The sequence below is a fragment of the Cyprinodon variegatus genome, unplaced genomic scaffold, assembly GCF_000732505.1.
Source record: "Cyprinodon variegatus isolate N-32 unplaced genomic scaffold, C_variegatus-1.0 Scaffold58, whole genome shotgun sequence".
Classification (NCBI taxonomy): domain Eukaryota; kingdom Metazoa; phylum Chordata; class Actinopteri; order Cyprinodontiformes; family Cyprinodontidae; genus Cyprinodon; species Cyprinodon variegatus.
Genome location: NW_015150511.1, coordinates 953,460 through 965,627, shown reverse-complemented (window position 1 = coordinate 965,627; position 12,168 = coordinate 953,460). Strand labels below are relative to the sequence as shown.

Sequence of the window (12,168 nt, the reverse complement as noted above, 5' to 3'; positions counted from 1 at the left end):
GATCTCATAATGGAGAACCCTCTGCATTTAACCCCTCCCCCTGGGGAGCAGTGGGCTGCCATTGTGCGGCTCCCGGGGAGCAGTGTGGGGTTAAGGGTCTTGCTCAGGGACCCAGAGGGCAGGTTGCAGGGATCGAATCGGGTACTTGCAACCTTCTCAGAGCACAAGCGCACTGCTTTAACCCACTAGGCCAACACTCCCCTTATATATGGGGTTAGATGTGTTCCACTATTGTTGGAGCACTTCAATCCCAGTACAAACATTCACCCTTCATGCACAATACAAATGTCCAATGTTGTTGCTAACATTTATGCAGACCAACAGAAATGCGTCTTTGTTTCTCGCTCCACAGGAAAATCCTTCTCTAGAAGTCAAGATATTGTGATTTGCGAAACACATTTGGAAAAGAATGCAATTCTTAAAAATGAATCTGCAAAAAAAACATTTTTAAATAAAGTTTGAAAAATAAAATCTGAGAAAGTCCCTCTAATTTTTTATTTTTTTTTAAAGAATTTTTGCTAAAATTTCCTTAATGGATTGATTTTTTTTTTTTTTATAATTACAAAACCTTTTTTTTTTTTAACCATAGTAAAATAGAGCATCTAGCGAGAAGGGAACAGAAGGCCAAAATCTAATTTTCAATGAGGTCACTGAAACTCCAACAATGGCAATTAGCAGGTCGCTTTGGCTCTGGCTTCTGAAACAGCTGCAGGTGCAGAAAAGACAAAAGTCCAGAATTTGATCCAACTTGACCAGAAGTGAAACGAATGGTTTAGGCTGCAAGGCAAGGACTGACGTCTGATACACTGATCTGTTTCCTCAAAGCATGTAAAACAGATTTTCTTCAGAAATTATTGGGGAATAATGGAGCTATTGGGTCATAAATGCTTGAATTGAGATCAAACCCAGCAGCTGTGTGATACAATATACCCCCGTCAATCATGCTGCTAATCAGCTGACCTTAATAAGGTATGATGATTGATTATTACCACACATCAAAATGAAAATGGCCTAATATCAGTGGTGGTTCTAGATTAAATTTACCAGGGGGGCAGAATGCTCTCTATGGTGCTTCTGGAGAAGGTGGGGAGGATGGGTGGGGTTTCACCATTAGAAACTGATTTAGTTACACTGCAAAACAGATCTAAAGCAGCAATCTTTTTAAAATAATTGCATCTGCTAATTACATCAATTTTGTTGTGTGTGTTTTCAGTACAGGGGCCATAAAATTGCTCCATGTGGCTCCAACAATTTCACAAAATATGCCGCCTAAAACGATACAAACTAGACATCAAACCCGTATTTACGGTCGCCAACGCCTGCTGGAGCTACGGTCACAAAATGTTTAAAATACTGACATTTTGTGAACGTTTAAAAAGCTGCGGAGCGCTACGGACGGATGTCAACAAAACAACAGCGGAAAATAACGGACGGAGGAAGAGACGCGCCAGACGGAGAACGCGAGGCTGCAGAGGGGGGCTAACTGCACAGACTGCCGCTTTCGTCAATCCTGCTCTCCAACATCCGCCCGTTGGAAAACAAAATGATCATTTCCGACTCGAACTCTCTTCAAAAAAGGGAGATATGAACTGCTTCACATCATTCTGACGGAATCTTGGCTGCTCCAGGAGTACCGGATGGAATGCACTCTAGATTAGGGATGCACGATATTGGGATTTTGGCCGATATCCGATATGCCGATATTTTAAAACTCATGTAGCCGATAACCGATATGGATACCGATGTTAAAGCTGGACAAAAATAAGTAGTCATTGAAAATAGCAGTTTTGTTATCCATTTCTGACACTTTGAAAAATAATATACTCAAATATATTTTCATATGCTGATATCAAATTGATTTTTAAAAACGCGGTATCGATCTATTTTACTTTCAAAATCTCGTGAAATTTCATCGTTCTGTTACAAACTCTCGTGATATTTTGCAAATTCTTGTGAGATATTGTTAGTAAAATAGATCGATACCGCGTCAATATATCAACATATAAAAATATGGCAAAATTTCGTGAATTTTCGGGGGATTTCGTAGCATAACGATGACATATAGCAATATTTCATTAGTAAAAGAGATTGATATGGTGTTTTTAAATGGCAATATATCAGCATATGAAGATATTGGGATATTTTATTGCATCAATATTTTTTCCCTCGTCTTTAGAAGTTTTTAAGTCTGTAAAAAAGAAGTTTTTGAGGAAGAAAAAATAGTATTTTTTTTTTTTTTTTAGACTTTAGAAACTCAGAAGCTGATCAAATATCGGGTTAAATATCGGTGGGGTGGCCAATGTCCGATATTCAGTTTTAAGGCCGATACCGATAGGGGGCCGATTATATCGTGCATCCCTACTCTAGATGCTTCCCTGCCAAATGCTGAAACATCCCCTGCCGGCTCCCTCCGGCTTCCACACCTTCTCCAGCATCATCTGTCGCTGCTAAACCTGCCGATGGCACCACTGCTGCTTCAACCACGTCAGCCTCTTCAACCCAGGAGGCTACCCCCCTCACAGCATCGTCATCATCGTCCTCTTCCTCCCCTGAGCCAGGAGAAGTGAGTGCTTCCGGAGCTGGAGGCAGTACTAGCAGCTCAACAACTGCTGCTGCTGACCTGATCAAGGCTGCACTTTAAGAAATGAAATTGTCTAGAGAGCTGCTCTAAACTAAATTTCTTTTTGTTTAAAATTGTGTAAACAAAATGACATAAATATATCTGTCTACATGGGGCCAGGACTAGTTCTACAGGGGCACAGGCCCCTGATGGCCCCTGACTAGGACTGCCTCTGCCTATTATTGAATGAAATGACATTTCCATGTGGAGGTAACTGGATCTTGCATCTTCTTCCAGTTAATATCTGAGGATAATAAGATACAACATTTGCTTATTAAAGAGTAAAAGTTATTTTTTAAAACCTTACTTCAATGGAACACCAAAATGACCTGACCCCCCCCCATGTGGGAGAAGCCCCTGCCCCCTCAGAGGACCACAGTCAAATGTGACGCAGCTAATGATTTTAAAGCTGTAATCTGGACAATGAGCGCCAGCGATCAACCCAGTGACGTTTCCCACGTGTAAAAAAATCATTATGCGAGCAGGTTACGCTTTGGACTCATTCTGGCTGCGGTCTGTTTACTGCAAAATGTGTCAAAAATTATTTTTGTTTTTCCTTCCAGCTGCCATATTTAGCATTTATGTAAGGGCAACATCTGATATGATGATTGAACCCAGCAATTCCCTGCAGTCGTAACTGCCCCTGCAACAAAGCGCTGTGACACACACAACATGAGATTCCACGTGCGAAAACCGCCTTGTTTATATAAAACGACGGACAGCGGTTTGGACCAATCAGCTGCCGCTATCGCTGTTCCGTAACGCTCACTATGGAAACCTCGAAACGACAACCAATCGGTTGAGCCCGAGGGAGGAGTCTTGAATTGAGGTCGCGAGGCTTGCTCTCTGATTGGCCAGCGGGACGTTGTCGAAGAACTGGGGGGTGGGGGGAGGCGAGCGCCGCCGAGTCAGTCAGTCAGAAGCCGCTTTCCCATTGAGGAATACCGGTTAGCTTAAACCTATGATTCTCATCGGTCTGCTCGGCTTGTTTTGGTCCCTTTTCTCAGACGGAGAGGCGGTTTGCACATCATCGTCACAGGTTGGTCCTCCATCTTGTCTTCCTTTGAGTTTTACCCTGATTTAAAGCTTGTGCTCAAAAAATAAGTTGCATAACAAAAAAACGAAGTGCGCATGCGCGGAATCCGACTGCTCTACTTTTTTTTACTTTAACACGTTAAAACTTGCTTTTTCTCATGACTTTGTTGTCAACAAAACAATAAGCCGGCTAGTTTTAGCCGTTAAAACGAGCTGCCGTTAAAATATGGCACATATGTGGCTGTTTTTTAATCATATCCCTACTTTTACATAACTGTGTCAGTGTACCGTGCGCTGGATTGCAGGTCAACGTGTGTGGATGTGAACAGCAGGTCAGCAGCCACTAAATAAAACTATAGAAACACAGTTATTCCTATTTTCACCATTAAAACTGTTATAGGGACGTAATATATGATGTAATTGGTAAAACCTATTTTATTAATATCAGATTGACCTGCTATAACAATGGAAGTGCCACATTTAGCTAATATATGACTATTAAAAGTACAGGTGTAGGAATTATAATCTGATCTTTAGTTTCTGTTTATTTGGAAAATATATTTAAAGGCTTCAACTTATTATATAGACAATTTTATTTAAATTTTATTTCTATTATAATCCTAAATGCCTACTGATCAAACAAAATAACCTCTTTCTTTAAAAATAGAACTTTCAATTTTCTACTGAACATTAAATCCAATTGATTCTATTAATCAAATATATTTGTTAATAATAACAATAATATATTTGTTAATAATTCATTTTTGCCCACAAACATCAACACAGATGTTTTTTTTTTTATATATTTATGATAAAATTGGGGTACAAAAAGAAAAGAAAGTTAACCTGTTTTTCCTGATTTGTATCATTATTATTTGTCTAATCAAGAAAATGTGAAATTAGGGATTTTGCTTCTATTTCCAGTTTCATCTGACAAGGTAAATAAAACCCCTCCCAAAATCTGAGTTGCACACATTTTTAAGATTTATAACATTTCTGTAAAAGAATGCACTCCTGGACATTGAGTTCCTAGAAGAAGAAAGCAGCGTGTGGTTTTATGAAACAGGGCTTCCAGCTTTGTGTTGAGCTATAGCTGAATCCATGTGACTGGAGCCAAGTTGTATAATGCTGAGATCTGTGCTAGTGTGCTGCTGGATCAGGGCTCACTCTGGATCAGGACTCCCATGGAAGCAGAGCTGCTTCTTTCATGGCATCACGCATTTCTTTCTCTTCCTACCTGGAGAATTATATCTTTATTTCCATGAATTGCATCTCATCTTTAAACAGAGTTTTCAGTTTAATTTCCCCTGGTGAGAATCTTTTTTTTTTGGAAGACCATCTTTCTGGTGAGTTAGACCTTCGCTGTTAGTAGAAGGCTTTTTAAAATTAATTTAAGGAATGAAAATGTACAATAATCTTATTTGCTCCTGTTGTTTAGGTTCTTTTATTTTATAGATTCCCCGTTTTTTTGGGGGAAAATGTGAGTTTGTTGCCTCAAAGGTTTAATTGTATACTTTATGCACAATAATCGAGATGCATAATTTTACTGAAAAAACTAACAATACCTAAAAAAAAAAGAATGATAGAATATCTACTATTAATACAGTAAAATTGCGTTTTTATTAGGTTAACCTACTTTTGGATAATTTCCTTCATTCATTCCCCTCAGACTGAGCCTCTACAGTAAATCATCTAAATGACATGAATGTTTTTATACCCATAATCCAAATCCTGGGAATCATATTCCAGATTATTTTAATAACAACACAAAAAGGAATTGTTTATGTCCTAATTTGCTGGTGTCGTTAACCTGTTGCGGTTCGTTTTTCTCTGATTGGCTGCAGGCAGCAGCCAATGGGAAATCCTGCCGAACAGCTTGGCTGTTTTTCACTCTCTAAACTTATTATTGGTTAATCTCTGAGGAGTGAGTGTGTAGGAGAGGCAGGAAACCTCCCGGGGTTTAAATGCATCCTAAATGTGAAAGAAAAAATCCATATTTCTAAGAAAGAAATTCGGCTTATATAAAGTGCCAATAATAGACGAGCTGCTGAATGTTGCGCTTACATAAATAACTGTAACCTGATACCGACCAGCAGGAGAACAGGGAAATAGTTTTGGTTTTGGCTTCAATACCTCCTGCCAGGATTTTCCAAATCGGTGCCAAACGGACCCAAATAGCTCAAAGTTTCACCCTTGCAGGAGAAACAAAGGGGCTGCAGTGATCCTGAAATATTAACCTGTGCTGTTCTTCTATCATCTCTACTTAATCAAACAGATATTTGGCTGAAAGGTGCTCATGAACAACCTAATTATTAGAAAAAATCTAAATCAAATCCTCTCCAGGTCGGTCCAGAGGAATAAAATATCTGTTTTTGTTGTCTTTTACATGGACCTGCAATATATCAAATAAATATATCACTATAGTTTAGGAAGAAAACAATTAAATTTATTTCTCATAATTAATTGATTGTTCAAATAACCCTCAACTAATTTAGAAAATGGATTTTCAACTGCAGGACCTGAAAGAGCAACCCAGTTAGAGCAGTAATTATACCAGAATTATAAATAATACAAATAGAAACTCCATGTTTGTCATCAAAATGCTCTATCCAGAACCACTGCAGTGGAATAGTTTTATTCTTACCTGCTTCTGGATTAAATTCTACATAAAATCTTCTTGAAGGAACCTTTTGCTGTTTAATTATCAAACAAAAATCCACAGATTAATTCATTAATTAACAAAATAATCATTATTTAAATCCTTACTATAGTTATAATCTGTAAACTGTATCAATTTGTTCTTTTAACTTTGATATAAAAACAAAAAAAAAGTAGATAAACACTAAAAAATCCCATTTAAACAGTTAGTTTATCTTTACAGGAGCCATTTTAAAGGTGAAAGCAACAGGTTTAAGGCGTACCAGCTGCTCATTCTATACTTGAAAGGCTGATTTATACTCAGAAACCAGGTCGTCTGCATGTGTGTGTCGCAGTGAACGCAAATGATTCCCGCTTTTTTTCGCCCTTGTGTCCCTCCGTTGTCGCACAAACTTGCCCCCACTTCCTCACCGTCTCTGCCGTATCTAGACCCACAGCTAGTTCCTGATTGGCCCTCCAGCGTTGTTGCGTGGAATGACATAGCGCAGACCACGCTTCAATATTTGGCATAAATCAAAAATATCAAGCTCACTGCGAAACACTGCTGCGGGAGGATAAGCAGCCTTTAAGCCAGCTGGTTGCTAGGTTCGTTAAAGCTAATGCTAATCTTTTGCTAAATGGTATAGGCATTTAACCTTTGGTTACTCTACAATTAATGCCAACCTTGTTAAAGGCTAACCTTTGGTTAGCATTAACAAACATTTACCTGATCAGAAGAAAAGCAGTAATCTCTGCTTCCCTTTCCAAAAAGTTAAAAACAAACCACTGGACTTTGTTTCCAAGTCTGAAGACGTTTTGCTTCCCATCTAGGAACCTTTTTAAATTCAAAATGCCAGAATTAGCATTGAGTTTGAGGCGTAGTGGTCCCTGCGTAGGGATGGGGGTTGAGATGAAAACGGGAAGGAATCAACTCTAACTCTTAAGGTTGTTTTTTTCTCTCTGAACATAAATGGCCTTCTTCACACCCCTTTCAAACCACCTGTCTTCCTTGTCCAAAAAGTCAACATTCTGCTCCTCAGATTAACGTCCTTTGTCCTTAAAGTGCAGATGGACAGCCAAGTCTTGTCTGGAGGACGTAGCCCATCTGTGTTGAGCTCAACAAAGACGGAATGAGGAGCTCAACACTAATCTGACATTTTGAATTGAAAAAGCTTTCAGGATGGGAAGCGAAATGTCTTCAAACTTGGAAAACAAAGTCTAGTGTTTTTTATTTTTAACTTTTTTGGAATGACTATGATGTGGATGACTGAGAATCTTAACCAGCCCTCTGCTTCCCTTCCATAAGTACTAACCGATGCTCGAAAGCTTGACCAATGTCCTTTATTTTGCATATTTTCTATTTATTTTAATTACATCATGGATCTACTAGCATCTGGCCGCGCCTAAGCTCCGTCTTGTGTGTCTTTAACCTACTGTTCCTATTGGTGCAGAGTCCCGTCTTGTTTATGTTGGCATCTCTAACCAGAAGTTAATGTATATATATTTTGGACCCGCCAATATGGATTACTGTCTACATTTTATTCAGAATATTAATAATTTTATTCTCCACCACTCTAGATGGACTGTGGAAGTGTTATTACTGAAAAAATTTATGTTTTTATAGAAAAGTTGAGGCTAGAAGTGGAATAAATGACATTTTTAGCCTGAGCTATTTTGCTAAATTAGCATCAGTGTTGCTTTTTGTCTCTGTTTCTTTTTTTTTAAAGTAACATAATCACAGCCAGCTAATATTATCAAGTTAATCCTGCTTGGGTCGAGGCTATTATTACTAGCTTTGAACGTTTCTCCTTTAATAATAGTTAAGCAGCTTACTATCCAGCAAAATGACCAGCTGTGTGAAGCAACAGGTAGGGGAGGGGTCCTGCTGAGTCTCTTTTGGCCTCATTTTCCTCGCTGTGTGCGAACCTTTGTTGTTTAGAGGTCTTTGGAGTGTATCACAGTGTCGAAGGGCTTCAATCCTCTGAGAAAGGTTAGATATCAGGCTGCTTTCAAACCGCGGCCGGCGGCGGCGATGGCGGCGGCCTTTCTGTGAAATGAAGTGAACTTCACACTGTTGTCCTTTCATTTGGTGTTTGCTCTTTCAGCGACGCTGCGACCGCAGCCCGTCTGCTCATATCAAAGGGAGCCAGCTGTAGATTTGCTGGATGGTTTGAGATGATCCGTATTGATTGTTTCCCTTTTTAGATATTTCTTTATTTTAGATTAATGGAGGTACGGCTCATTGTAGAGGGTTTGTATCGCCTAATTTAATCTTTTTCTTTTGTCTCCCTAGGATTGAACCTCAGCAGCTGAGACGTCGACTCCCTTTTCAACGCACTGCTACAGGTTTCAGGCATGGCCATGTGGAAAGTGACATAACCTCACATTCTCTGCCGGTTCATGTCTGAGGACAGCGACTCAAAGCTCTATCAGTTCTCCGCTCTGGACGGCCACGAACGGGTCGGTTACCGGGCTGAGGAAGAGCAAGGCCACCCGCGTGGCTCCATGAGCCAACTACACCGTATGGCCAGCAGTTACGGCGAGGGCTGCGGCGTGCAGGACGGGGGGGAGCTAGAACCCGAGTTAGGACTGGCGTCCGAGGGGAGCGACAGCGGACACGAGCACACGGCCTCTCTGCGCTCCCCGCACGATGACAGGAAGCGCCAGCGGACGCCCCTCCACGAGGACGTGGAGATGGGCGGCTCGAGCGGGAGCGGGACGGAATCCCATGGCAACGAATCTCACGGAAACGAGTCCCACGGCAACGAATCCGTGGGAAGTGTGAACGGCAACGGGAAGGATTCTGCTATCATGGAGTCATCAGGAAGCAATAAGAGGTGAGTGCTCATCACGCACTGAATCACCCCGAATCCAGCCTGTCCCTCCCCTACCCCCCCAGACCAATTAGGTCGCGGAAGTGAGGTCGGTTGGAGTTTCAGATACTGCTGCGTCTTTCCTCCTCATTGAATCCGGGTCCCTGGCGAGTGAGAAATCCCATAAACCTTTCAGATCGACTGAGTTTGTTTAAACAAAGATAAAGAATCCCCTCGGAAAGCTCAGTGAGGTCATCAGATAAATCGGGTTCAAACTGGTTTTTCTGCACGAAGTTGGAAGTAACCCCCCCCTCCCCACCCCCCACATGACTTTCATAATTATCTCTTGTTACAATAGGACCCTACCTGGCTGGCCGTTACGTAACCAGCTATACTTTCTCCTTCGTGTCGCTGACATGGAAACAACAGGAAACACGTTTCACATGCTGCAGTCTGCTCAATCTGAGACCCCCCCCCCAAAAAAACAAAAACATTTCATAATAGAGACTATACATTTTAAACGTTATTAACTTGGAAGTGGGATTCATATCAAAGAAAGCATCTAAATCTGATTTAATATCTTCCCAAAGTTCATTCTAATTTAGTAGTTTTTGTCCAAGAAAGTTTTATCTAGATTAGAACTGAAACAGTTAATCAGATTAATCGAGATTAATGGAATATTGAAATAATTATTAAGTAATTTAGTTATCGATTAATCATTAACTGGAGTATAGAGACTCTAAAATGTGCCTTTAGTTGACATAGCGAACGAGTTAGAGAAGTAATTATATCAAAATAGTAAAAGGTTAAGAGGCTGAGCTCGTAGATGATGATAAATAACATAGTTATGTATAATATATTACATTTCTGACTGAATATCCCTGTAATTATTACACACTGTAGCTTTAAAAAATAAAAATAAAAGTATTCTTATGTCAATCTGCTCTATCTGGAACTCCTCAAGTGGAAACGTTTTAGTTTTACTTGGTTTAATTCTGCAAAAAAAATAATCTTAAAGAGACCTCAGGCTATCTGACTATTAAGTAATTAATTAACAAAATAATCAACAATTTACAAAATAATCGTTATTTTTCAGCCCTAATCTGGATTTAACCTTCAGCAGAAGTCAACAGGCCTTTTGGCTCCGTCAACTAAAACACATTCTGCACCTTTTATGAGTTTATCAGGTTCCCAAACATTTTACATTTCACTCCAAACATAAACTTCTATATCATTTGTTCGATTCAAACAAAGGAAGAAAATGCACAAAAGGCAGCAAGAATCGGCGGCACATATCAGGGATTAGTTAGATTGATGTCTAAATTATCGGCCCTAATCAAGAACCCGTATCGTTTGATCTTTATGCTACGTTCAGACCGCACCCAGCAGAAGCAGCAAAGTTGCACATGCTGCTTCTTTTTTAATGCTTTTACAAGTTTAGTTCTGACAAGTGGCTGAAGCATCTTTGCTGCGAAAGTGATTCTGATGCGCGTTGGGCGGAGCTACCCTTTCTTTGCCTGGAACAATGGCAGCTATATTTGCTGTGATCAGTGGGTGAAAAGTAGTTTTAATATATTTTTAAGTGAGAAAGTCCTACAAACTGAAGGCACCAGGATAATAAAAGAGAAAAAGTTTTGCTTGCAAGTTTCTACATTTAGGCGTTAATAAACTGTTTCAGAGGAGCGATCATAGCGCTCTGCATCAGCAGTGCTGTGTCCGACTCCCTGCCAGCTCCCAGATCAGCTTCTCTGATTGGTTGATGCGGCTCGTTAAGCAGTTAAAGTGGAATTTTTCCAAATTCAGCAGCTGCTTCTGAAGAGGGTCAGATGCTCAGAGGTTCATGAGGAGCTGCTCATGCTGCTCAAAACGCGCCGCAGGACCTTTTGCTGTGCCTTGATGTGCGTCAACCATTGACTTTGCACGTAAACTATCTGCTTCTGCTGCTTCTGCTGCTTGGGACTGAACGTAGCATTAGAGCCGAACCATGAATGCAAATCATTGTGCAGAAAACTTTGTTCTAATTGCAGAAATTTCTTTGTTTGCCTAAAATAACATGACCTGTTGCCATTTGTTACAGCTCCAACTCCCACAGCCCGTCTCCGCCGAGCAGCTCCAACGCCTTCAGCCTGGTGAGCTCCGAGCAGGACAATCCGTCAACCAGCGGCTGCAGGTGAGTCCTGGATTTCTATCTGTCTCTCTACAGTTCTAGAAATCTCAGCATGTGGAGGATCCACGTGTTTCCAGTCACACTCTAAATGTAGAGTGCGACATCTTTGGTGAGACCTCGTCATTGTGACACCTGTGCATCTCTCTCTATGGCGTCATGCAGCAGCGAACAGTCGGCCAAAGCCAAGACTCAGAAGGAGCTCTTCAAGACTCTCAAGGAGCTCAAGATGCACCTGCCTCCAGAAAAGAGAAGCAAGGGCAAATCCAACACCGTCAACACGCTCAAATATGCGCTGCGGTGTATCAAGCAGGTTAAAGGTAAAACACGCTCACCCCAGCTTTTCTAAAATAATAAAAAATAATGAGAAAACCGATGTTTGTGATCAATTAGGATCTGATTGATGTGTTTGGATTCCACAGCTAATGAGGAATACTACCAGATGCTGATGATCAATGACAGTCATCCGCCTGGCTTTGACGTGTCGTCGTACACCATAGAAGAAATCAACACCATCACCTCCGAATACACGCTGAAAAACACCGTAAGTCCGACGGTAGACTTCAGTTTGAGATTCAGGAACAAAATGCAGCTCAGAATAGATCACCGTAAAATGCAAAATTGGATTAACATAAAATAAGTCTATTTTTCCTTTAGAAAAAAATCTTATTTCCTGTGAATCATGTGTAATAATTCCGTTGACAGAGCACCTTATTGACCTGCTCTAAGTGAAGGAAAATGCACTTTTAAGACATATTTAGTTAATTTAAATCAGGTTTTTTACATTATCAACAGCTCTGTGCATATCATTCAGGGCTTGGGGTTAACCATCGCCCGATGGCAAGTTGATCGCATGTTAACCATCGCCCGATCGCAAGTTGATCGCATGTTAACCATCG

General features: G+C 40.5%; 1 protein-coding gene across 1 annotated transcript in view; it reads left to right on the top strand.

The window, feature by feature from the left end:
* Window positions 1–3,532: 3,532 nt before the first annotated feature.
* Window positions 3,533–12,168, top strand: part of per2 (period circadian clock 2) — a 26,818-nt gene continuing 18,182 nt past the window's right edge. The window contains exons 1-5 of the mRNA XM_015371465.1: window positions 3,533–3,659; window positions 8,586–9,129; window positions 11,183–11,275; window positions 11,435–11,589; window positions 11,692–11,813. Coding sequence (XP_015226951.1) covers window positions 8,693–9,129; window positions 11,183–11,275; window positions 11,435–11,589; window positions 11,692–11,813 — 807 coding nt within the window. The 5' untranslated portion in view covers window positions 3,533–3,659; window positions 8,586–8,692. The remainder of the gene's footprint in view (window positions 3,660–8,585; window positions 9,130–11,182; window positions 11,276–11,434; window positions 11,590–11,691; window positions 11,814–12,168) is intronic.